Genomic DNA, 25,466 nt, shown 5'->3' on the forward strand with positions numbered 1-25,466 from the left:
TAGCCGAGACGATTTTCCCGAGACAATTATCTATGCGTTCAAGGTGGAATACGATGCTATCTCTCTGGTTGACTGGGCCGAAACACGCAGTAGCATGAAACGATGGCATTTATCAGCGCCTACTTCCCCGTAAGCCTAGCTACATATTATAAATTTATTACTCTTGGAACTCGTGAAATTGAACGTGCTGGCGTGGTAGCGACTTCGTTCCCCACTTCACCGCTGAAGCCCCTCAAACCCCCAATCTGGCTATGCCACGGTTATACAGTCCCTCCCCAGTCCGGCCCCCCCACCTTTATAAAAAGCCACCGGGTAATCTACGGCTTTAGTGCTCACCATAAGTGATTGAAGGTTGGATGTCGGTGAAATGTGCGGGGGGGTTCAGCGTGGTAAAAAGGCATAGAATTTAGACCTCCGGTCATCATTCAAGTGTAGGTAGCACATGCCAAATAGAGAGCGCTATTCCACGAGCAAGCTGACGCTCTAGACCCCATGAGTGCCGGTACCTATAGCGACGACCCTCTGGAGCAAGCAGGCAACCTCGCAGGCTGGCTTGTTGGGCTGGGCGACAACGATTGGGCGTCGTATCAAGGCAGCACCGTAGAGCAGTGCAAACACCCAGGTCGAAGGGAGAGGATCATTGGCTTGATAAAGGCCAGCAGAATCGAGGTGAGCTCTGAACTTGAATATCGAGTGCGCGATCGTTCATATTGCTGATGAGTCGCTCTGGTAGACGACTGGAAAGGTAGCCTTTGTCTTCCGGTGTCGCGGCCCATTCGTCGGTGCCCTCGAGCCCACGCCACGCGAAACGTTCCCCGGCAACATCATACTCATCTCTCAACGAGGACAATCCGCCTTCTACTTCAACGGCATCTTGACCAGACCGGGAGACAAACAGGAGATCGATGGGCCTGCCCGCATTGAGGTCGGCGCTGAAGAAGTGGTGTTTTTCTTGGCAACATTCACAAAGAAGGTGTAGAGAAGTCGATCGAGTCCAGTTCAATACCGTAATATTCGAAGGGATCGCTGTTACTGTCTAGAAGCATGTCTGCCGTGTCCAAGTCAGCTCGAATACTTCCTAACCCTTGAAAGCCTGCCGGGGGTGTAGAGGGGGGGACACCAAAAAGGGTCTTACCATCACCGGAACAAGAACCTGCAGGATCTATCCTCTTACTAAAGGTCTGGCAACTGCCTGTTCCTCCGGCTCCATGCGAGTATGATGGCGAAGAGTCACCAACGGTTGCCGGTTCGTTGGGATTCTCACGCCTGGCCGTGGGTGAAGGTTGGGATAGCACACGCTGGCAAGCCATGTCAGTGGCGTGCTGCGTCAAGGGCCTCCTTGCTCGTCTCTTGCACGGCTGCTCGTCCTCCTCTATCGTGGTGGCGGCTCGTTCTCCTTCTCGATTCCTGGGTTTGCGGGGGGCAGGTCCGATACGGCATCTCTTCGTTTGTGGGCGTTCCTTTGATGTGAAGACGACCTGGACGATGTAGAAGAAATCACTGTGTGGCCTCACGCAGAACAGATGCGCGACCAATTCCCTCTTGTGGTTTGGCGGCAACCCCTCAAGTAAGGCCATGACTTGGACATTGTCAGATATCGCAACGGCACATGCTGCCAGCGCGAATGTGCCGCCATAGGCAAAGAACTTGTCCTTCACCTTCCCAAACTCTTCCAGGTTCGCAGGGCAGTTCATGAGGTGGAAAGCAGTGACAGCAGGTTGTCCCCCGACTTCTAATAGATGAAGCGCCATGGTGTCGGAGGATTGCTTGCCATCTAGAGAGACACTACCGATGGCACTGTGAACAGCATCGACAAGCTGCGTCCCGCCGTAGCGCCAGACCTGGGCCTCCCATAGTGTCTCTTGAATGGTACCACGTTTGCATGAATAGACGACTGCGGACAGGCGATCCGGTGTTTTCGATCGCGTGCCTTCGAGAGAGACGCGGAATTTCTCCTGAAGCTGAAGGAGAGTAAGGTCTGAAGGAGAGAGCTTTACCAAGCCCAGGGCCTTGATCAGTGTCGTGCGGAGAGCATCGGGCTGTTCTCTCGAGGCTGCTCTGATGTCAAGCTGAGTGCCTTCAACAGTGACTGTGAGAACAGCAGAACAGCTACTAGAGGATTGGGCTTGGGTAGCCATGATGAGTACGAAAAGTGAAAGAGTGAGCTCGAGTCCGACCGGGAAGCAGATCTTGTTCCTCGACAGGATTCAGGGGGGCTGAATCTCGCCATTTGACGGAATTCAAGGGGGCCAAATCCTGTCAAGTCACAGGATTCCAGGGGGTCAAATCCTGTCAGCTGGCAAGATTCAGGGGGATCAAATCCTGTCACTTGACAGGATTCTTGGTGGGGTCTGAGCAGGGATCTAACACATGGTGGGTAGTATGCATGTAAGCTGCTCATTGTAAGCCGACCGCACTCAGAGACAACGGTAGGAGCCTCATTCCGCATATAGGGAAATCAGATTACGCGGTCCATCATTCAGCCGTAATGATGAGCAAGAGGTACTTGAGAAAGAGCTTAAAGGTTGCATCAGGCAGTCTGTTGCCTCATCAGCTATCTTTGGCGCAGTTCGCCTTGATTCGCCCTGACGTTTCTTTGGCCAAATTGCCCCTTCCAACACCATCTTTCAGTGCTCCATAGCTTGCACCAATGTCAGCAGCCGCCGAGGTTGAAGTTGACGATTATGAGAACGAATCGGGGTACGGCGATGAGTTTTCAGTGGTGACCGCCTCCATCGACAGCTATATACTTAGGTACGAGCAGAAACACGGGCGAACCTACCACAGCTACCACCAAGGGTCATATAACTACCCAAACGACGAGCAGGAGCAAGATCGCCTCGACCTGGTTCACCACGCCTTCAGACTCGTGCTTCAGGATAGGCTTTTTCTCGCACCCATAAACCTGAACAGCTCTGATCTTAGAGTCCTCGATATTGGTACCGGCACCGGCCTATGGGCCATTGAATTTGCAGACGAGAACCCTCAGGCAACTGTCGTCGGCGTTGATCTCAGTCCTATCCAACCTGGGTGGGTGCCACCCAATGTTCAATTCTACGTTGACGATGTTGAGGAAGACTGGGACGAGCCTAAGCATTACGACTACATCCACTGTTGCTACATGGCCGGCGCCATCGCGGACTGGCCGGCGCTCGTACGCCGACTTTACGATCACCTAAATCCTGGTGGGTGGGTGGAGTTTCAGGAAACTATCAACACGCTTTACTCAGACGACGGAACTCTGGAGCCGAACAATGCTCTCGTGGGGTTGATGGATAACCTCAAAAAAGTCCACGACAAGATTGGCCGCACGCTAGATCCCGCTCCTGAGTTCAAGAACTGGGTATGGGAGGCTGGCTTCCACAACATTACGGAGCAAAGGTTCAAGTTTCCTGTAGGCCCGTGGCCTAAGGACAGGAGGTTGAAAGAGATCGGGGCTTGCTTAAGCATGAACTTCACCAGCGGCGTTGATGCCTTCACAGCGAAGCCTTTCAGAGACCATTTAGGTTGGTCACAGAAGGAGGTGGAGGTTCTGAAAGCGGAGGTTCGGAAGGCAGCTAAACGCAGGGAGGTTCATGCCATGTTCCATCTTGTTGTTGTGACAGCGCAGAAGCCAGGATCATAGCGAGTGAAGCTGGCATTCATGGCCGCAGCCAGCCAACGTAAAATGGCCTCCTCAAATAGTTTGTTGATGGGGTTGAGTCAGTGATGAGCTGTAATTCGGGCTCCTAAGGTCGCAAATTGCCGTTGAATTCTTTACATCGACCCTCAGCTTTGTGATGTACGAACCAGACAAAGGCGTAGCCCAACAACTGAAGCGGGGTGCCTTGACGATGTGCTGCCTGGGTGTCGTTGTGAGCAATCGCCCTTAACAACTCCATACTCTGACGCGGTTCTTTAACCAATGAGTAACCTGCCTTGTTGTTCTGTACCGATACCACGTCACTTGAGCGAGGCAGCGGCATGAATATAGCTGCAGTGATTGCATCTGCAGTCTTTGTATCTTTACGGTATCCTTGTTTCTACCAGCAACTCAAGAAAAAGACAACTGGCGGTGACTGAAGGCACTGCAATGTTAGCTGGAAAGGCAGCGGCTTCGACAGGGTTTAAATTGTGATTTTGCGGGTGGCTGCATGGACCCTTGAATGTGACAATGTTGGTTTTGATGTGACAGCCTGGTTGAATAGCACGCGGGCCTTGTCATCTGGCTTGGTATAACAGGGCTGGCACCCACCTCCATGAACGTGAGGACCAAGTATTCTATATTAGCGAAAAGCCAACCTTTCCAAACCTGTCTTATATCACGATGGTGAGCTATCCTGAGGCTGTGACATCATAAGCACAATTACTTACTAAGGTTAAGGAAGACGCTTTGTTCTCGACCTCAGACAGTTTGATCCGAGACGATATGATCAACGGAAAGTTCCAGGGCTTTTTAGCCCTCTCTAGGGAGTATCGCCTCAGTTTAAGCGAGAAGATGTTGATGGAAGAGAAGAGAAGACTGCGAGAGACAGAGAAGGAGAGATGGCCGCAGGAGGAAGAGAAGGAGAGGAGGCTACAAGAGGAAGAGAAGAGAAAGCCCGCGTTTCTAGTAGAAACAAATGGCCTGCGATGCAAGCGATGTACTGCCACAAGAAACAATAGTGTGGCACAAAGTTTTGCTGAGGTTGCATATTGCGGCTCATGTCTTGTTGAGCTCGTCAACTTGGAAATGAAGTGTCTGCCAGATTCACGCCAAGCGAGACTCTAACAATTAATCAAGCCAATATAGTATGCTTAGCGCCTATTATCCCCCTTTCTCTCTAGAATATTCAAAGCGATAACAATCACCGTCATTTCTTTCATCGCAGAAACACCTACTTGCATGCTTCACCAGTATCGTCCTGTTTACTTTTCTCAGCATGTGTGCTGCAAAGCCGGAAGTTAGATATTATATCAAACTTTGACTGGGAATAATTAAATCCTAACCCGCTTCGTTGCCAAACCATGGATTGCCGCGGGTGTAGCGATGGAGTGGAGAAGAATGAGGCTCAGCAGGACACCGATGGGGAGAGCCAGTAATGGCTGGTGATTGATAAGTCTGTGGATTGGGCCTTGGAGGGATAATCAGTCTAGCCCTACCGGTACAAGGCATGTCCCAGTTTGGGCAGCAGGCCGTACCTGAACGTTTTACTGTTGGTACAGATGGACGAGTACCAAAGATGACCAATAGCTTAGGCGATTGAGGATGGAGCAGCCCTAAGGGGAGCCATTCCCCCTAGCTTATAACCCCAGTCGGTCAACTCAGCACAAAACTTCATCTCCTAGTGCATTACCGTCAGTGACATCATAACGGGCAGTATCCTGCTCTTCAATCCCACCATTCTCTCTCTCCTAGATTTCCATGACACCCCATTGTATGGCATTTTCGCCCCCTTTTCAGCCATCATGAGCCATGCAAGGGCCGTCGGCCAGTACGATGAGGTGGCTGCTCCTCAGCGACCTCCACTTCAAGCATCATGACTTGGATCGGGTGCGGCAGACGGCGCAGTGGATCGTTGCAGAGGCCGAGCGAAACCAGGTCAGCCGGGCGGTAGTGTGCGGCGACCTGCTGACGAGCCGCACGATGCAGCCGACGCATGTGCTGTCTGCGTGTTACCGCTTCATCAGTCTCCTCAGCGACATCGTGCCGCGAGTTCATATTGTGCTCGGCAACCATGACCTCGCCTACCGTCGCGACTACCAGACCACGGCCCTTGACGCCCTCAATATCAAACACCTTTCCCCGTACGTGTCGCTGCATAGCATTGTCGCTCACCACGAATGGGACGGCCGACGCGTCTTGCTGCTGCCGTTTCGCGAGGAGCAAAATGAGCTGACGGAGGCCGTGGCTGCTCTAGGCCCCAACGAGGCGAGCAGGACGGTTGCCTTTGCCCATCTCGCAATCAACAAGGCTATCACGCAGCGGCATGTAGTTGGTGCCGGCGTCGATAATCCTCGCGCGGCAAACTCTATTACGCACCGCGGCTTGACGGGCCCGAATCGGTTTGCCTCTCTGGCTCGAACGTTCACGGGGCATTTCCACAGCCACCAGACCATCACCCAGGAACAATCCGACAGCAGAAAGGTCGATTTACAAGGGAGCGTCACATACCTGGGCTCGCCCTTGCAGTTAAACTGGGCCGACCTCTACGACGAGCAGCGGGGCGTCGTTTTGTTCGATCCAGAGACACCCGAGCACGAACTACTCATCAACCCGCATGCCGTCGGCTATATAACAGCTGACCTGCAGCAAGTTCTCAGCGGTCAGGTCGACGAGCGTGCCGTGATAGACAAGCATGTCATGCTCATTGGCAAGCTTACCCATCTCAAGTATGTCACAGCTCGTGACAAGCTTCTCTCGCTAGGCGTGCGGAGCGTGCGGAGTTGGACTCCTATGGGCCTTGCTTTGCACACCGACCGATCTTCATCCGGTGGTCTCGGCGCGTCGGTGCCGGCGAGCGATGCCGCTGTCCAGCCCTTGGAGGAGCCCACCAGGGATGAGGCCGATCTGGCCATAACCATGGACGGTGTTTCGGGCTCTGACCCTGGCTCCAACCCTCGGTTTGGAAAGCTCGACCTCGCCGCAGAGGCTCGCGAATATGCCGAGTCGCTGGATCTGGATGAGTCTCTTCTCTTGCGACGGGATGAGTTGGTGCGGGTTGGCCAACGCATGATCCAAGTCTCCTGCGAGATTATTGACCAGGATGGCGAGGACAAGGTTAACTACCGAGATTTCCTGGATGGGTCATCTCAAGTAGTCGGCACAAGAACCGCCACTGAGCTGGCAGGGCCCTCTACCCACGTCTTCGTCGCCGAGCCCCGCATACTTACAATCACCAACTTCCTCGGCGTGCAGAACACCATCAAGATCGACTTCCGACAAGACCTCCCACGCGGATTGGCCTTCCTGGTCGGCGACAATGGCTCCGGTAAGAGCACCCTCGTCGAGGCCATGGCGTGGTGTCAGTTCGGGCGGTGCATTCGCGGCGGGCTAGCAGCCAATGACGTCGTCAACGACAATATAGGCAAGGACTGCTCCGTCAAGCTGGAGTTCGCCAACGGATACGCCATTGAACGATATCGCAAGCACAAGATCCACAAGAACCGTGTCGTCATCTCGCTGTATGGTGAGTCGCAGCCGCAGCTCGAGCACCCAGACGCGCGCACAACGCAAGCGGCCATTAACGAGCTGCTTGGCACCGACTACGAGACATACGTTAGGACGGTCGTGCTGAGTCACGAGAGTGCAGCAAGCTTTTTGAACTCGACACCAACGCAGCGGCGCGACCTGATCGAGGCATCGCTCGGTCTGTCGATGTTAGATCAGTGCGGGCATGTGTCGAGGCTGCTGCTCAAGGACATCGACGCAGACATGAACAACGTGGAGTGTAAGCTAGAAGGTTTGGTCCGGACGATAGAATACAATGAACGACGGCTCGAAGATCTGAACCGGACACAGAAACGACTCGAAGATGAGGCGGAGGAGGCTGTCGCGTCTTTGGAGGCAGCCATTCAAGACCATGCAAGCAAGGGAACTCAGGCCCCCGAGCTCAACATGGACTTTCGTGTTGAGATTTTGGCGCTGCAGAATCAAATTTACACCGAGCAGGAGAACTTACAACGACTGAAGAGCTCTTATGCCCAGATGCAGGAGCAGAAGCATGCCGAGTCGACATCATGGCCAGGCTGGCTACAACAGCAACTTAGTCAAATATTCGAGTGCTCCTTCTTCGGAACAACTTCCTTCCTTGAACACGTTTTTGCGGATGCCAGGGTATGCTACCTGCCCGGTGTGATCTGACAAACCGGCTGTGCATACACAAAGTCAAATCGTGCCAGCCTATTCTTGTCTCTTTCCTCACCCGCTTTGCCTCGCACTTTCCACTTCTAACGTTGCAGAGCCGTGCGCTCGACATGATGCAGCTGCATATCCCTATTACCTGGCAATCCTATTGGACTCACGAGGTGGGCCTGGCTACAGGGGTCCTTGTCAGCTGCTGAGGCCTCCCCACACGCAAACCCCGCAAAGACATGGCTGTCCCACGTAAAACGTCAACAATCATACCTTCGGAAATCTCAACACCCGCAGTTGGAGCTTCGGTATGCCATGTCTCTTCCACCGCCCCTGTACAGTTACTCTTCTTTTCCGGAGGGCAGCATTCGCTTGCTTCGGCTGTTGCCGCATCAGGACGAGCATGCCCTGATACAATGCCGGCTCATTGACTGCGCCCTATCGGACTCAGGAAGCACCCGTCCGTACTCGGCTCTATCCTACGTATGGGGCTCTGAGAGCAAACCTCAATCTATTTCTATAGACGGCTGCGACTTGCCCATCGGGGAAAACCTTCACATGACGCTATTACATCTTCGAGATCGCTCCATTGAACGAACTATATGGGTAGATGCTATTTGCATCAACCAACAAGACCCGAAGGAAAAGGGACAGCAGGTTCAGTCTATGGCTAAGATCTATGCTAAAGCAAGTTGTGTAATTGTTTGGCTTGGAGGAGCAACACCCAACAGTGGCCAAGCGCTTGAAGAAATTCGCATCGCAGCAGAGCAGCGCACGAAGCGCTCAATCAACGAAAACGCAATCTTTGGACTGCTCGAGAGACCGTGGTTTCAACGCATCTGGGTCAGAAAACAGGCGTTCACCAATATAGATCGAGATTACTGACAAAGTCGATCCAGGTACTTCAGGAAGTTGCCGCAGCCCGACATGTACTGATAAAATGTGGTCCTACCGAAATTGATGGATATGCATTCTGTTTAGGCCTGAGTGCATTGAAACTGTCTTATGAAACCCACCCAGACCTGCGGCCTCTGATTCGTTCAGTATCCTACCTCATAAGAGGTGCGGTCTTCCGGCATAGATGCGCAATTAGTCGGTCAGGCAGGTTTTCCCTAGACATTTACCATCTAGGTGGACTGGTAGATATGTACCACACTCGCCAAGCTACTGATCGCCGTGACAAGGTTTATGCCTTACTCGGCATGAGCTCTGATGACCATAGCATCGCAGGGTTATCGGCCAACTATGAGATTTCATGGGGGCGACTCTTCCAGCAACTCGTCAACTTCTTCTTCTCTGAACGGGTGTCTGTAGACACTTGGGACGATAAGGAGATAGCGGTAATCAAGGGCAAGGGCTGCGTTATAGGCCTAGTGTCTTCAGTCAAAAGAGATAATGATTGGGAAGATAGACAGCACGTGGGCATTACTTGGAAGAATGCGTCTTACTATGGAGGACCGCATTCTCGCTGGACCTTTCAGGCCTCAGCAAAATCTATCCGGAAAGGAGATGCTGTTTGCCTTCTACAAGGAACCTCATGGCCTACAATCGCTAGGCTATGCAATGATTATTGGACCGTTATAATGATTGCAGTTTCCCCTCCAGGCGATCTACAAGCTGCAAGCAGAGATACCAAGTCGGAACTTTTACAATCACAAATAACCTTCCCATATGATTTCCTACTCATCTGGAACTGGGATATGCATCTAAACAAGTCACAGGATGGAGAAGACTACGAACACTTCATGAGCGCCCTAGTGTCGAAGTGTTCAACAACACAGCTAGAAGATTATCTGGATAAAGTTACCAGGTTATGGAACACTGGGGTGGCATTACAAGACATGGAGGTATATGGCGCAGGGGGGAATCTCCGAAAGGCAATGGAGATTTTTGAGAGTGCATTGAGAAGCATGGATAGCTTAGAATTGGCTTGCCCAGGCCACGGCAGTTGGAAAATGGGAGATACAGAGAAGCTAGAAGGAATGGTAGATCTACTTACCAAGGGCAAGGACGGATGGAGGCCGCTATGGTTGGCGGCAGGGAACGGACACGATGCGATTATTAAGCTGCTGCTCGGCACTGGTAAAGTCGACCCAGATGCTAAAGATGAGGATGGACTGACGCCATTATCGCGAGCGGCTCAGAATGGTTATGAAACGATCGTCAAGCTGCTGCTCGGCACTGGTAAAGTCGATCCAGACGCTAAGAGTAAACGCGGAGAGACGCCGTTATCTCGAGCGGCTCAGAACGGGCATGAAACGATCGTCAAGCTACTGCTTGGCACCGGTAAAGTCGATCCAGACGCTAAGAGTAAACGCGGAGAGACGCCGTTATCTCGAGCGGCTCAGAACGGGCATGAAACGATCGTCAAGCTACTTCTTGGCACCGGTAAAGTCGATCCAGACGCTAAGAGTAAACGCGGAGAGACGCCGTTATGGTGGGCGGCTCAGAATGGGTATGAAGCTATCGTTAAGCTACTACTTAGTACTGGCAAAGTCGACCCAGACGCTAAAAGTGAACGCGGAGAGACGCCGTTATGGTGGGCGGCGCAGAACGGGCATGAAGCGATCGTCAAGCTACTGCTCGGCACTGGTAAAGTTAATCCAGATGCTAAGAATAAGGGGGGACAGACGCCGTTATCTCGAGCGGCATGGGACGGGTATGAAGCGGTCGTCAAGCTACTGCTCGGCACTGCCAAAGTCGATCCAGACGCTAAGGATGAGGATGGACAGACGCCGTTATGGTGGGCGGCTCAGAACGGGCATCAGGCTATCGTTAAGCTATTACTCGGCACCGGTAAAGTTGACCCAGATGTTAAGAATAAGGACGGACAGACGCCGTTATGGTGGGCGGTAAAGAATAGGGATGAGGCGATTATGGAGCTGCTGGAAAGTATATAAATATGTCTAAGGGAGTTTTGGCAGTGCTGAAATCCAAAGCTTTAGTAGTGAGTGGCTATGAATTTATCCATATGTTCGAGGCGGCTTAAGGTGCTCGCAAAGACGTATAGGAAATGAACACAATGTTTTCTTCGCTTTAATGTCCTTTTTGGATGACGGTAAGTGACAACGGCAGCCACTTCTAGCAGATGGGGCAAGCCGTTACAGTATTTCAATAGCTTACCCAGCCACACTAGCCACAGATAATCCGTGTTTAGAGTCTTTATGTAGACAGCTGGGCGGCCTCTGATTTCGGCCGTCACTGTACGAGGCAACTGTAAACTCCAATGTTTTAGTTCAATCACACAACAAGCCTACAGATGGGGCTTTCATAATTCATGCTGTCCTGAGAAAGGCACATGCTTCCAACATTAGTCATCAGCAGCCTTATCCTCGGAGTTCATTTTCATAACATGGATTCGACACTTGTTTCAGTACCTTTCTCGACATTCAGCTGTCTTTCCGGTACATTTCAAGACCTACGATGATATGCAGTAATCAGAGTAAAATAAGCAAGCGATTTCAAATCTTCTTTCCTTCCTTTTTTCCAGAAGCCATGCTTGGCTAATTCCTCCATGCTCGGCCCTGAGTCTAACAAACTAAGCATGTTAACAGCTTCAGGGGACCAGCGATCCAAATTCGATAGACCAATCTTGGCTTCCGGTCCTTTTCCTTTATCCATAAGCATCATAGAGAGCCTACAGAAAGATTCTAGGAATATTTCGGTCTTACCTCCTGGCTGAAATTCCTCAATATTGCTGATCTTGACCTCACCAGCGAGATTGATCAGGACCCCGGCACAAGTAATTGACTCGGGTACGAGCCCTTTGCTAATAAGGTATTCCGACCCAGAGAGCACCTGTGAGTTGTTTTAATGACATTGCTAACCTCAGAACGGTACCTCCTTACCTGGAATAATATTGAACTAAGCTGTGACTCCGATGGGTATTCCGGAGCTCGACAAACGTGCATCAAAGACGATTCCATCATACGAGACACGATATAATGGTTCCCATCGTCGTGCGAGTAGACCTCCATGGTCTCAACCACGTTTGGGTGGCATATCTGGCGGATGATCTGGAGCTTTTCGTCGTTCAGGGCCGGCGCAGAACGAATCATGTGAAGATTCTCACGGCTCGTCTTGCTAGTTGCTATTGCAAACAAGCACCAGTACTCAATGAAATATTCTTGTGTGTAATGTTTCCATGGGGAGCCAGCCAAGACTGGGACTAGCCCCGGTTTGGGACTGCTGCTGTCGGTTTTCTTGACTGGAATCTTCCTACGAACAGCATCAGAAGAATTGTTCTGGAGAGGATTCTTCTCATCACACTTCCGCGGAAGAGTACCCGCCGCTTCTATGTCGACAGTCTGACGAGTCTTAACAGACTTCAAAAATGCCGCCACTTCATCATCTATCAAGAGGGTGTGCCGGTCCAACTTTGACATATTTTATGTGATTGAGGTAGCATGGGGATTGAGCAGTTCGACCCCTTTCTCTTTCAGCTTGAGAGGGGCGGACGAAAGTATATATAGCAAAAGGCCGGTGTCGTTTTCCGACCTTGCGTACTGAAAGCGGTTTCGCATCTGAAGCTGCGGATTTCATACCCTGGCCCATTCACCCAATCAAGAGATGTGGTCATGACATGGGTGCCGATTTCCGAACATCCATTTTCTTTCCGTTGCATCAAAGTCTCTTTTCACATCTCTGGTTGCGCGTAGATTGTTTCTGCAGCTAACCTTTGAATCATAATCGATAACTTCTCAAGACATAGCCGGTTGCAAACGTTTCTCCAGTCGTCACAGATCAACAAGACTATGTTGAACCCTCAAGCTCAAACTGATCGCCTAGTTTGTCTCACGGAAAATGTTATTGAAGAGAAAAAGAAGAAGTTTCGAGGCATCGTCAAAGTGCCGATTGAGGACCTCGTCTTTGCACCCGACTTCACGCCTTGGGATTACAATATTAGTGCTGCGAAGGTCTCTCGGCTCGAGAGAATCTTTAAGAATGAAGGTTGCAACCGAAGCGAGCCTTCTAATTTCATTCTGGGGACTATATCAGAACATATCTTATCAGAGGCCCTTGATTTATCGAAGCTAACTACTGCGGACCTTCAAAGTAGAAAGGACCCGCCTATGCTCTATCTTCCCCGATTTCAATATATACGATGTGCTAATGGCAGGAGCCGGGCAAACGCTCTCTCTGCTACACCCCAGCTTGGAAGTTGGTGGACCGTTGAGCTCTACACTGGTAAGGAGCTCCTACTGGTATAATCGAACTCAAATGTTAAAGCAGTTGTAGATTTGAGCGCTGAAGCCTTTGACATCATCACCGAGAATTATATGAACGAAGGGGTATTCTCTCATGGGCATATATGTGAAAGAATCGTTCATCATCGTTCTAAAGACCCCACAGAGGAAAAGAGGTGGTGGGCAAGGCTCACTAAAAACTCAGCAAGCATCTTCAGACGGTTGTTGAAGCATCCGTCTCTGGCACATCATCTCTTACAGTTGATTCTCCATATCCCTGGTATACGTGAAGGTTTTGAGCTTTCTCCATGGGGTAAAATCATGGCCGCGAAATGCGACGAGGTATCTTAAGGCGCTATCCCCTTAGTGGCATGGCTGATTGTCTATTAGGAAATCATACGATATATGGAATTTATATTGGAGTTGTGGGTTGAGCTAATGGGTTCGAAAGAAGCTTTGGACTATGTGGATCCTGAAGATGTAAGGGAGTTCCAACTCAGGGTCCCTGGCGTCTCACAGTTGGATTTCCATCACCTTTCTACACTCGTCACAAGTGGCAACGCGTTTAAGAGAATGACGGATGGGGATTTAAGGAGGGAACTGGTTGTCCGAATGAAAAGTATCAAATATCTCATCCCCTCACTCCATACCCTGCAGAAGGACTTCAAATACCTTCGACCATGCACAGATACCATCATACGGCTCTTTGCTCACAATAGAAATTCTTATGTCACTGCTCAGTCGCTGGCGTTTGACGCATTCTCATCTAAGACGCTATTAGGGCCTGACGTCCTCTTCTTTGAGAAGCTTAAGTGCCTCTACCTTTTCATCATGGGGGACATGGTCGGGATAACAGGTGAATGGCCTCTCTTGGAAGTCGGCGAGATGCCTCATGAGTGTGTTCGTCTCCCAAGAAGTTGGTATCGACTGGCGCATGAGGCCCGCCGTCTTGGGTTTCACTCGGATGAAATCACTCGTCTAGTGTCAGAAGACCCAGATGAACAGGTCGCGTTGAGGGCTTTGCGCGAAGCACGACCCGATTCAATATCTGAGTATAGTCCTTCGCAGCTGCAAGGAATAGTGAGAACCATAGTTGCAAATTTCGGCGAGGCAAGGGACCACATCACAGGTAAACCTAGCTCTGAGTTCACGACCACCGGAGTAGGTGAGCCGATTTCACGGCGTTGTGGCCGTCAATACTCTGGCGCATACGCACGCGATCGATGGAATTTTGATCTTGCTGGATTCTCGGATCCCACACCAGAATCAATGGACATTACATCGCTCTTCGTTCGAAAGTCCGTGTTTCATGCATTCTGGAGAATTGAAGAAAAGCCTAACGTACCAACCCCTGAACCAGAAGACGAACCAATGCTTCCGCCTCAAACTGAATCTTTGTCCTCGGAAAATGAGTTAATGTATTCACAGGGTATGCCCGTCCATGCCGAAGCTCAGGATCAGCCAATATTAGACTGGAATAACTCATATGAACATAATCGGATGAGACGACGTGTCGAGATACGGCACAGGAAGAAGAAGAAGCAGAAACGGGCAGTGCGTCAAGCATCGATGCGTCGTATATCGCAGACCGGAAAGCGGAAGAATCGTAGGCTAATCCAAAACTTATTAGAGCGGCTGCAAACGGCGAAGCAACCGATGATATTGCCGGCGACGCAGCCCGTGGCGAGGCAACTAGCGGTGCAGCAACAACCAACCATTCAGCAACAGTTGATTCCTTATGAGAATACAACCTCGGAAATTTCCATGGCAGAAGACTGGGGTGCTGTAATCTCAACTCCCACATTGGGCCTCATCCGTCCGCTGGCCCAAACTTCAGAAATGACGGTTTTAGAATTTATTGAAGATGATTTGAATGGGGGTAGTTGGAAAGAACATAAATGCCATCGAGAATCGATTTCAGAATTCATCCAACATCTGAAGGGCCATTTCAAGCGGGATGTGGAGTTCTACCATCAGCATGAGCCCCGAACAATCGCTGAGCACGAACTGCCCCGACACGATGCGATATGTATCGCTCCGAAGAACGTCATGTTTGAAGAGAGACATTTCCCAGCGGAAGAACAGTTGTGAAGCGTTTGACTACGGACCAGCGTATCATTTATTTACCTAATCTGACAAGATTCAAGAAAGTTGTGCTTCAATCCCAGCAAAATTGATGTTCTGGCCCTTGATGAAAGAGACATTGTAACTGTGAGCCCTTTCAAGGAGCCCAATGTCCAAGCAACTAGTGTAAAACCCAGCCTTACCATATGCGATATTGGAGCTTGGTAGAGCGCCCAATGATTCACCCTAAGTATGCGGCACTGCACGAGTCTACCGAAAATGACTACTAAATCCGGATTATCAAGAGCGGCGGTTCTTACATGCGTTGGCCATTCCCTCTTGGCATGGGCTATATAACCAAGCCAATTCTTGAGCTTTGCCAAATTCAGTAAGAATGTAGCCCATAATCGGAAACACGCTCATAAGCCTTTTGATTTGAACCCTTCGCGGCGCGAGGGAAGCTGTGCACATTTCTAATTCAGAGAGCACTGAGAAACTGACTTCAGAACCCCTGTCCTGGCTATCAAGGTTTGATTGCGAGTCTGGGTGGGCTGGGGCCGCGTCTCTAGCGCTTCCGGTCCTGACAATGCTTCCGACCTCTTCGATGCCTCTTTCCCATCACTCGTAAGCAATATGTAATGTAGTAAGGTCAGAGAACTGCTCTTAACCCCAGGGTACTGACAAGCATTCAAGGAACGTTAAGTGACTTCTTCATAAGACCGTCTCGGGGGCGACAGCTTCCCGAAGCCTATCGGGGCCGAAACTGGATCCTGGCATTACAGTGGGCGGCACATCAGCCAGGGTGCGGGTTCTGGTCCCAGTAGTGTCACATAATGACGTAATGAGCGAGGAACAGCTGTACTACAACATTTCGGTGGAATCCCTGAGTTTAAGTATCATAAAGAGATACATCAGCCGTTCAAAACCGCTCTGGGTAACTCTTTCAATTTGTAAGAGACTTAGGGAGATTTATTCTTCTTCTTCTTCTTCTTTCCAAAAACCCAACGCAAACATCTTTCATCTTCTTGGCAAATACGACATGACTTACCAAGGCATTGTCAGAATGGCAATCAATGCTCTTGTTTTCGCACCTGATTATTCTTCCTGCAACTACAACATCGATACAACCAAAGTTAATCGTCTCAAACACATTTTTGAACTAGAAGGATGTAACCGATATGATCCACAGAATTTTATCAGGGGCAGCATCACTCGGGATGCTTTACAGAAGGCCCTGGTGCGTTCCCGCTTGACGCTGGCAAGTCTGCAGAGAGAGGGAGATCCTCCAATGCTTCACCTTCCACCAGATACCTATGTGCGATGTGATCAGGGCAGAAGCCGCGTGAAGGCACTCCTGGACACCGATCGCTCTTTCTATTGGTGGACCGTTGAACTGTATGCAGGTAAGAGCAAATCCGTTTTCTTCCTAAAGGGTAGGTAAATATTAACACCCCGAAAAAGATATTCACCAGGAAGCTCCTGGCAGAGCTAGAAATACTTCCGTTAATATTGGAGGGTACTCTGATGGACGTATATGTGCGGAGATTGTGCAGAGTCGCTTCAACACAATCGCGGAGGACGAATGGTGGGCGAAACTTTCTAAGAGCAAGGCGAGCATCCTGAGAGGTTTACTTGAACATCACTCCCTGGCTACCCCTTTCGTGGAGTTGATTCGTAGTATACCTGCTATGCGTGAAGATCTATTAATTGGCGTGTGGCACAAAATAATTGCAGCCAAATGCGATGAGGTACCTTCAGACTCTTCTCAATGTAACAATCCAACTGACTTTTTTTCCCCCAGGAGATTATCCGGTACTTTAGATTCATCCTCAATACTTGGACTGAAATCATGGGGTCGAAGTCAGCATTGCGACACATAGATACCGCCTCTGTAAGGGAATTGCAACTAAGAGTTCCGGGGTTATCGGAACAGGACTTGGAGCACGTTACTCGAGTTATAACGAGTGGGGTAGTGTTTAGAAGTCTCACCAATACGTCAGAGAGGGTAGCACTGCTGGACCGACTTAGGAGGATCAAATTTCTGATTCCTTCTATACATACTCTGCAGAAAGATGTCAAATATCTCCGACCTTGCGCGGATGTTCTGAAGCGGCTCATCTTGGGCCAAGGACGATCTTCTTCGACAGCCCAGGCAGTTGCACTTGATGCCTTCCTACCTGGACGCCAAAGGGGAGCAGATGCTGAGTTCCTCGACAAGTTGAAACGGGTGTATCTCTTCATAATGCAAAACATAGTACAACTGACCGATGAAGCTCCTCTCCGAGGAGATAGAGCAAAGGTACAGATGCCGGGACGAGGAGGGCCCAATCCTAAATCCTGGTTTCAATTGGCAATCGAAGCTCAACGTCTTGGATTCAGCTCTGTCGAAATCACTCGTTTAGCATCGGAAGATCCGGACCGTGAATTGGCGCTTAGGACGCTTCTTTTGGCCCGGCCCGAATCGGAGTACGAATATGACAGGTCGGACCTGGATAATCTTGTGTCTTCTGCTGTGCAACTTTTCCGAGCAGCTCGAAGAAGACGACCAGATTTTGTTGAACCTAGATTCACCACTAGAGGCACTGGGGAGCTAATTGCTCGCCGATGTGGGCGTCAATACTCTGGAGCCTATGAGCACGATCGAAATTTCTTCACGATGACATATTTTTCGCTTCCAGTAGCAAGAGACGTGGATGTTACTTCGCTTTTTGTGCGTAGATCCGTCTTTCATGCATTTTTCAGGCTCGAAAAAGGAAATAAAGTCACATCAGACGCAACTGGCGTTGACCAATCGCACTCACCAGCGGTTATGGACGGTGAGAGCCCCCAGGCCAATCAGGACCGCAGCTTAAGCAAGATCAAAAATGAAGAGACGGCTCGGCAGTCAGTATGGGAAGCCTTAAGGCGACAAGACGAAGCTTTACAGCAGGGCGTAGCAAAACAATACGGAACGGATGTAGGAGGATCCTTGCAGTGTGATAGCAAGAATATAGTAGAGATCAGTAGTGACAGTTGCGAGAGCGCAAGCGAGACCGAGGACTCAGAGGTTACTCTAGAGCCGGCTCTGAAGAGAAGGAGAAGAGGATAAAGAGGCGAATTGAATATCTCCGAGTTCAAGTACCCAGAAGTAACTACAATTGTACTAGTCTATTTTTGGAACGAGAGCTTCACCCTGTCCAGTCACATATGTCCTACTTGGGAAAACAGACAGCTAGAACACACTCAAGCAAATAGCGTGATTAATATCTACATGTATGTAGCAGTTAATCCATTTAGCATCAGGGCTGGCATGAGGTGGATCGGCCAGAATTTTGGCTGACATAGATGGCTGCCGGCACAATAGGCATCAGCGGCCGAGACGGGGTAGCGTGCCGGCATATTAATGATGGCTGACCGGCCAGAGATGCTGCCGGCACAGATAGCTGCCGGCACAATAGGCATCAGCGGCCAGCACGGGGTAGCGTGCCGGCAGGGGATATATAAATGGACTGGCCTGGGGAGGTCGACCGATACGGACTTGTGCCGGCATGTAAACATGCCAACCTTATGCTATTGCTATGATGGCAGAGCCCGGCCGTCACAGCGATAGCGCAAGGTTGGCATGTTTACATGCCGGCACAAGTCCGTATCGGTCGACCTCCCCAGGCCAGTCCATTTATATATCCCCTGCCGGCACGCTACCCCGTGCTGGCCGCTGATGCCTATTGTGCCGGCAGCTATCTGTGCCGGCAGCATCTCTGGCCGGTCGGCCATCATTAATATGCCGGCCAGACCCCATATCGGCCAGTACTCGTATAGGACTTTATACATATCAGCCTGTTTCATGCCAGCCATGCCAATGATTGGCTATGATTAGCTGATCTGGGAAGCGTTTGAGACAAGTATGAAGGGTTTTGACAACAAACCCTGGTTGCCGTGTGTGCTTGTCGCGATCAGAAGGGCCGGCCTACGACTCACATCGTCAGGATGCACAAGCGATTGATCTTGATGAATGTTACCATTCAATTTGGTCTATGCGGTCACGTGCCTGAATTTCTGCCGAGGATGAATTCCACTACGCATTTGATTTCGGAGCGCGGAACTACCCTGTTCCTCGAGCGTGATCGGATGTCCTCCCCGTAATGAACTTTAGCGTGCTCCACTCTGTAAGCACCTGATTTGATGGATGCCCTTGTAGGTGTTGGTTCTTACGGTACCTTTGTTGCCTTGGGACTGATGTGGGACCTGGTAAATTAGATAGAGCACGATGATCTCCTCTGTTTGACTACGAACACACTCACCTGCAGGTTCACTATCTCAGGAGGATGTTGGTTCAACAAACTTCTAACGCAGCAGGCGAATGATCAAATTTGCTTTCTGCGTGACCTAACCGTGACGAGCAAAAATGCCGGCTGCATGTGTGTTGGTTAACCGCGTCACTCAGTAAGGTCATTATTCATGATTCGTGGGCTTACGAGATATAGAGCCGATGATTAGTATTTAACCATTCAAAAATGGGAGTAGGGAGGAATCATCGCACAACCAGCATTTCAGAAACAACTGATCAATCAACTGCCACAGAAAAATCTTCCTGCCCTCTTGTCGCTAGTTTCCTGCATCGCGATGTGTTTTTACGACCTGGTCGTCTGGAAATGCGGCTATTGGAGATGGGGCAAGTTTCGAGAGCGGTGCCACAAAGAGTATCGCACCGGTGAAACCTGTGGGAATGAGACTTGTGTTCGAGCGCCGAAATCAACAAACGACTTGCAACCTATGCAATCAAATCACAAAGAAAAACAACACGATCGAAAGGACAGCCGAAAGGATGGCAAGGCTTCGGAAATGGAATTGCTACGCTAGTGTCGCAAGATGCGAGGAAGACCTGACGGAGCTTGGAGTCCATATTCAGAGGTTGGACGAGCAACATTTCAGAGACGTGTGCGGTGAAGCCTACTTTGCGTCTCAAGTCCGGAAATACTTTTGAGCTACAGCTTAGCATTGGCCGTTCGGCTACCTGTCCACGCGCGAGCTTCCATTAATGCTGCTCATTAACATGACTAGCTATCCAAATCAAGCTCCTTTACTATCTTGTCTTTTTAAGTTATTATCGGTCAGATAGAATGCTAAGCTCAGATGCTTCCCACGCTTCAATCACTCTAATTGCGATTCGATAACGATACGCCAGGTTGAGAACGCAATAGGGTGGGGGCATCATTGCAAAGCTGTGAAAAACGCTGAAACCAAGGTCTTGCCAGAACAAGGCTTGTGGTAGGCAACCAACATCCGCAGTGGAAACGCTCGGTAGGGGTCGCCGCCAGCCCCATCAATCGGAATTCATCCAGTACCCCAACGACCGGGTCATGCATGTTATGGTCGCTAGGCCCCCATATAATTCCAGGCGAGACAAGGGACGATAATGCAAGGTTCGCTACATTAGTCAAGATTAAATTCTAAATATGAGGGGAATTTACGACGATCAGCTCTTGAATCAAGGTGATTGGATGGTGACGGGTTGTAGGTGCTGAGTGATTGGTAAGAAAAGGTCGGTTGCACGTAACGTAGGCACCAAGGGTCACAAAATGAGGAGACATTTTGAGTTAGATGCACGCACTTGTTCCCTGACAGAGTACAGGAAAATAGCCAGGGGCCATGTTAACGGCAAGTGCTATTGGGCTACGGCTACCACACCAATCCCGACAGAACGGTAAACGCTAAGCGCCTCGCCAATATCGGTGACAATGGTGATGGGACTTTTGGGTTGGTTTAAAAATGGTTTTAGAACCAACCGCAGACCCAAGGTTCCTTGGTGTGAAAGGTAATTAAATGGCGCAGTTGCCGTGTCAGCTGATATTGCGAAACGCTTGCGTCATCTAACTTGTACGCGAGATTCCGACGATATTCAGATGCTTGTAAAGATCTTCGCTTGCAATTCACTGTAGACAGTTTGGGGCCAAATGTGGGAGACATTTGTCCAGTAAGATTTGCACCCTCAAACCCGTACCGCCGTCGCGCAGAAACTCAATGATATTTATGGGCGAGATGGGCGTGGACGAGGAAATACATGAGTTATCGCGCAGATATTATCATGCATTTCATTTATGTCAGGACGTTATTTATCGCCAAGCCTCATTTCTGGCCGCGACTAAGCCACGCAATGAGATTGAAGAACAGTGGCGTGAGCACGAATTATTTACTAATGCTGCGTCGTTCATGCACCGCCAACCTTTGTAGGTATTCCGCATTTACCAAATAGGACCGACCTCATAAATGCCGAGTACAGTATAGCATTGTCGTTAACAAGAAAAATGCTATCGAAGGTCCCAGTGGTGATTTGAACTGGCTTCGTAAAGAAAGGCAGTCGCAGAAGACCAATAGCGATGTGGTAAAAAGGTTGGACATATTCTTTTTTTCGTTTCCAAAGGACGGGAGTCAAAAGATACAGATAAAGTATATGGCGCATGAGATATAGGGTAGCAGAGAAGATGCATCTAGTGCTCTAGGGTTGTTGAAACCGAGGCAGACCTTGTGCCTCCATCCGTTCTTACTCGGAAATTTCGCCAACAACGTCCGCCCGAGAATGTCGATGGTCGGGATTTCCCGAGAAGTTTGAGCAAACCTCTGGCGAATTGTCGCCATTAGGGCCCGTTCTAAACTTTAGTAAAACCCTCCTGAAGGAAATGTCGCACAAAAAGCTTGTACGAGAATATCGATGAAACTCCGCGGAAGAAATTTCGCTGCCAGAGGCACCGTGTTATGTGAACAAGCAGGGTTCAACCAGATTGAATTGAGCTACCCTAACTTTCTATCTTTCACTGTGATTGACTGTATCTATTGCTCCCAACTTGTCATGCTGGTTATTCTTTAACCATCTTCCGACGCCTGAGCTTGCGCAACCGCCTTTGCTCCACTTGGCACGATGATCGTAGCGTCACACGATGAATCGTCTGCACATGGGCCCGAAAATGGTCCATGGTATGAAATTCGAGATTTTGACCTTGGTTTTGGGTGCGACAAGTAGGGTGTGTACACACCATCTTCTCGCCACGTTGCAGTGCCCTCTCGCGCTCGATCAAGTGCTGGTCATCGAAGTGGTCGTTCCTGACGGTCGGACGGCAGTACGCAAAGGTACGTTCTCCGAGAGAGAGCCGCTCGTCACCGATGCAGTCCGGGCATTGTCCGGGTTGCATGAGGAGAGGAAACTGGTTGACACTAGGTGAAGGCTCACTGCTCGCTTCGGTAGGTTCGATTTTGATGTGCGGTTGAGCCCTGACATTTTGCTGGACGCGATGACGCTTGGCCGTCTCGCGTTTGTCGCACAGAGCCACCATGAGTTGGATTGCTTCGATCCTTCGCTCGAGAACCTGATCCTCTGTCAGGCCATCCGGCTGATGACAAAGAATATTTGCTAGCCGGTCGCGTTCTGGTATATGCACATCGATGACAGGTTCTGTGTACTCCTCCTCTTCCTCGCCCCGTGCCTGCTGCTCAATGTCCCAAGTGGGACGGTGGTAGAAATAATCCTCGCGGTATTCTTTAACGACCTGCCTTTCGCGGTACGCTCTCTTCGTGCGGATTTTGTTGGTGAGCCGTCGGATTTCTTCCTCATTCCCATGACCTTCGATGCGATAATTGCCCTGCTTCAATCGTGCACGCTGTTCCTCGAGCTCGACAATTTCCGGGTCTGGTGCCAGGTTAGCCCAGACCTCGTCGGGCACCATGTCTGCCGTAGCTCGAGGATCGCGCATAAGGCTGACGTGTGCGAACAGCCGGAACAGCTGGCTCTCCTTCTCTTCTTCTAGGAACGCGTTTTGGAGGTCGAAATTCGCAATCTCGTTGAGGTACGCACTTTGAAAAGTCATAAATCGGGGATCTTGGCGCATCATCTGGTCGCGGACGGAGTCGGGTGCGTCTCCTGTGAAGAATACAGTCAATAAAGGGAACAGTGATGGCATGGCGACAAAGTCGGCATTTAGGGGACGTGTGCTGTACAAATACGCACCATTAGCTGCGTTTCCAGCGCCTCTCCTAGCGAAGCGAGGTGTCCATTTCCTTTCATGTCCCGAGTCGAGGCTCTGCTGACCTATGTCATCTCTGAGCTTGGAGTACAGCATCGCCTCATCAGCTGAGAGTTCCGTGCCACGATATCGGCGAAAGACTGGGGTCTTTAACATAGACTTCTTCCATCGGAGCGGGATGCAGTGCTTGAAGCGCGGTGGCCGTGATCTGAATATAACGGCTGCATCTGTCAAGCTCGGAGCATCGAATGCATTGTCGTGGAGAGCGAGAGAAAGAATCGTGGAAACAGCGCAGAAGAGCAGCTTTCTTGTGGGTGTGAAGTAGAAGATGGTACTGCAGCGATTGTTAATATACAGAACGCCCGAATGCTCGCTGTTTGGGACAACAAGCACGAGAAACTTACGGCTTGGGCTTGTTGTCAGCGCCTTTATGATGAACGAACTTGATGGCCATGGCTGGCATGCATCGTCCAGTGGCCGGGTGTCGAACGATCATCATCTGGATATCCTCGTAGCACAGGGCCTTGGGACGCCCACGTCCCACGGTTTCTTGGCAGAGAAGACTGTGGAGCACTTTGGATTGTTCATCCGTAGGGCCATCCTGATCTTCACTGCTCTCCGAAGAGGACGACTGAACTGCACTCTGGCCAAAGAGTTCTTGGATGGAGCCGTCCTTTGGCTTCTGTCGCTCACCATCTACCAGCTCGGCCGGCCGCGCACCCGTATAGCACAGGAGCTGATAGCAGCCAGCGAGGTTGATGCGGTGACGTTCGCCAGGGAAGACAGATGTATCGTATCCGATATTGAACGTCAGGATGACTCGTAGGTTGTCGACATTGAGTACCGGCTTACCATCGATGTTCGGCGCTCGGTGTCCGAAGCGGGGCACGAGTACACTGCGATAATACTGGCTGCGTGTTACTAGAGCTCGAGAATATGCCTAAGCAATGCTCTGGTGCACTGTTACGGCTCCAACCCGGTTCCTCACATACCTTGTACACTTCCTTGGTGTCGTTCCGATCCATATACTGGCCATTTATCGTCGTATAAAGCTGTTGGAACTGGCGAATGTACTCGTGTCCGCTGCCCCATGATGTGATTTTGCAGCGCTCGCAGATGTAGAGGAGGAAGTCCTGCGTCGTTCCGCGGTCAAGGTTCTCGAGCGTCGCCTTCCACTCGCCAACTTTCATGTCAGCGCAGTACCTGTACGGGATGAGGTCAGTACACGGCGAAGGTTGCAAGCGGCAGGTGCTTTCTCACGTACCGTCTCCATTTATTGAAGATGCCGCTAACGTTGATCTCGGTTTGCTCAGAGTATCTGGGCTTGATGAATCGGACTTTGCCTAGCTGTGCCCTGTGCGCAGCGTGCTCTTCCACCGAGAGCGTGGGTTTCTGCTTTGCGGCTCGATTTTGTGCTTGTCGGGCATTGAAGCGTTCGAGAAAAGATGCATGGTTTTGGTGCAGACCATTTCCGGCTGTAGTCGCGCTGGTAGTCATCGGGTTGTTTGGCAGTCAACGAACGTGAGCAACTGGTGATCAAGAACAGCGCGAGAAAGGGAATGAGCGTGAGGAGAGGAAGGAGAGGGAGACAAAGGTGGTCGCTACCGCCATTTATGCCCACCAGGGTCGACACCCCAGCGGCAAGTAATGGCCTCGACGTGGTCAGCATGTGGGCAGCAGGAGACATAGAGAACACAAAGGGATGTTGAAAATAGACACCGCTGGGTCGCTGATGGAGGGTGACCGAAAGGGGGACGTATGTCTTTCTCTGTAGTGCCCCGGCACGTGCTGAGGATCTGCGCGCCAGGGGTCACGCAGGTATATAGTACATGCCCTCCCCCTCTTATCGTTCCCTGCCCCCGCACTGCTGAAGCCTCCAAAAACAGCGACACTTTCCGCCCAAAATGGAGGCACCAACAGCGCTTTCTCTGTTTAAGGAGTAAATATATTAATAATAATATAATTAATAGTTACTTAAGGTTAAGTTATAACTTTTTAATATTAAGGTTTCGAACTTATATCTTATTATAAATAAGTAAATACCTTAAATATAAAATCTTAAAGTAATTTTATAACTTTTTAATAATAGGTTTTATTTTTAATTTATTTACTTATTATTTTATTTATATATTAATTTATAACTATTTACTACCTTTATAAGTAAGAAAGAATTACTAATATATAATACCATTTATCTGTAGCAGAGGATTAGCTATTAAATATGTTATTAACAGGCTTCCTTTACCTCTACAATTAACTAAGCTACAAGACTTAATATAGTGTTTCTGCATTGCCTAAATCTGGCAAATACTAAAGCTATAATACCAGCATTTAAGTATATTAGGTATTACTTTAATTTCTTTTATTAATTAATATTAAGTCTTTAGGCTTATTTTAATATACTTAGTA

General features: G+C 50.0%; 11 protein-coding genes across 11 annotated transcripts; 8 read left to right on the forward strand and 3 right to left on the reverse strand.

The window, feature by feature from the left end:
* Positions 1–646: 646 nt before the first annotated feature.
* BKA55DRAFT_205831 (uncharacterized protein) lies at positions 647–2,394 on the reverse strand. The gene has a single exon (XM_046185134.1). The coding sequence runs from the start codon at positions 2,136–2,138 to the stop codon at positions 963–965; it is 1,176 nt and encodes a 391-aa protein (XP_046043297.1). The 5' UTR covers positions 2,139–2,394; the 3' UTR covers positions 647–962.
* Positions 2,370–3,677, forward strand: BKA55DRAFT_205862 (S-adenosyl-L-methionine-dependent methyltransferase). Its single transcript, XM_046185135.1, has 2 exons — positions 2,370–2,402; positions 2,454–3,677. The coding sequence occupies exon 2, from the start codon at positions 2,651–2,653 to the stop codon at positions 3,623–3,625; it is 975 nt and encodes a 324-aa protein (XP_046043298.1). The 5' UTR covers positions 2,370–2,402; positions 2,454–2,650; the 3' UTR covers positions 3,626–3,677.
* Positions 3,678–4,306: 629 nt separating this feature from the next.
* Positions 4,307–4,750, forward strand: BKA55DRAFT_545348 (uncharacterized protein; the record flags this gene model as incomplete). The annotated part of the gene is made up of 2 exons (XM_046190810.1): positions 4,307–4,309; positions 4,358–4,750. The coding sequence occupies 2 exons, from the start codon at positions 4,307–4,309 to the stop codon at positions 4,748–4,750; spliced, it is 396 nt and encodes a 131-aa protein (XP_046043299.1).
* Positions 4,751–5,284: 534 nt separating this feature from the next.
* On the forward strand, positions 5,285–7,975 carry BKA55DRAFT_205826 (P-loop containing nucleoside triphosphate hydrolase protein). Its single transcript, XM_046185133.1, has one exon. It carries the CDS (start codon positions 5,435–5,437, stop codon positions 7,820–7,822), a length of 2,388 nt encoding a protein of 795 aa, XP_046043300.1. The 5' UTR covers positions 5,285–5,434; the 3' UTR covers positions 7,823–7,975.
* Positions 7,976–8,056: 81 nt separating this feature from the next.
* Positions 8,057–10,101, forward strand: BKA55DRAFT_479352 (heterokaryon incompatibility protein-domain-containing protein; the record flags this gene model as incomplete). Its single annotated transcript, XM_046186190.1, has 2 exons — positions 8,057–8,670; positions 8,691–10,101. Coding segments are annotated over 2 exons (2,025 nt in total), but the record flags the coding sequence as incomplete, so codon positions are not given.
* A 255-nt stretch (positions 10,102–10,356) lies between these two features.
* On the forward strand, positions 10,357–10,608 carry BKA55DRAFT_479063 (ankyrin repeat-containing domain protein; the record flags this gene model as incomplete). Its single annotated transcript, XM_046186185.1, has 1 exon — positions 10,357–10,608. A coding segment is annotated over one exon (252 nt), but the record flags the coding sequence as incomplete, so codon positions are not given.
* Positions 10,609–11,046: 438 nt separating this feature from the next.
* On the reverse strand, positions 11,047–12,328 carry BKA55DRAFT_680527 (uncharacterized protein). Its single transcript, XM_046198218.1, has 3 exons — positions 11,662–12,328; positions 11,485–11,611; positions 11,047–11,424 (listed from the first exon to the last, which is right to left on the reverse strand). The coding sequence occupies exons 1-3, from the start codon at positions 12,196–12,198 to the stop codon at positions 11,225–11,227; spliced, it is 864 nt and encodes a 287-aa protein (XP_046043303.1). The 5' UTR covers positions 12,199–12,328; the 3' UTR covers positions 11,047–11,224.
* Positions 12,329–12,567: 239 nt separating this feature from the next.
* BKA55DRAFT_525865 (uncharacterized protein) lies at positions 12,568–13,023 on the forward strand (the record flags this gene model as incomplete). The annotated part of the gene is made up of 1 exon (XM_046188788.1): positions 12,568–13,023. One exon carries the CDS (start codon positions 12,568–12,570, stop codon positions 13,021–13,023), a length of 456 nt encoding a protein of 151 aa, XP_046043304.1.
* A 1,231-nt stretch (positions 13,024–14,254) lies between these two features.
* BKA55DRAFT_654759 (uncharacterized protein) lies at positions 14,255–15,136 on the forward strand. Its single transcript, XM_046197401.1, has one exon. The coding sequence runs from the start codon at positions 14,269–14,271 to the stop codon at positions 15,088–15,090; it is 822 nt and encodes a 273-aa protein (XP_046043305.1). The 5' UTR covers positions 14,255–14,268; the 3' UTR covers positions 15,091–15,136.
* Positions 15,137–15,657: 521 nt separating this feature from the next.
* On the forward strand, positions 15,658–18,167 carry BKA55DRAFT_583263 (uncharacterized protein). Its single transcript, XM_046194186.1, has 3 exons — positions 15,658–16,466; positions 16,525–16,811; positions 16,865–18,167. Exons 1-3 carry the CDS (start codon positions 15,905–15,907, stop codon positions 18,149–18,151), a joined length of 2,136 nt encoding a protein of 711 aa, XP_046043306.1. The 5' UTR covers positions 15,658–15,904; the 3' UTR covers positions 18,152–18,167.
* Positions 18,168–21,896: 3,729 nt separating this feature from the next.
* Positions 21,897–24,554, reverse strand: BKA55DRAFT_696587 (uncharacterized protein; the record flags this gene model as incomplete). The annotated part of the gene is made up of 4 exons (XM_046200278.1): positions 21,897–23,391; positions 23,462–23,964; positions 24,050–24,260; positions 24,322–24,554. The coding sequence occupies 4 exons, from the start codon at positions 24,552–24,554 to the stop codon at positions 21,897–21,899; spliced, it is 2,442 nt and encodes an 813-aa protein (XP_046043307.1).
* Between the last annotated feature and the right edge of the window lie 912 nt (positions 24,555–25,466).

The sequence above is a fragment of the Fusarium redolens genome (genome assembly GCF_020744475.1).
Source record: "Fusarium redolens strain MPI-CAGE-AT-0023 chromosome Unknown BKA55scaffold_22, whole genome shotgun sequence".
In the NCBI taxonomy this organism is placed as follows: Eukaryota; Fungi; Ascomycota; class Sordariomycetes; order Hypocreales; family Nectriaceae; genus Fusarium; species Fusarium redolens.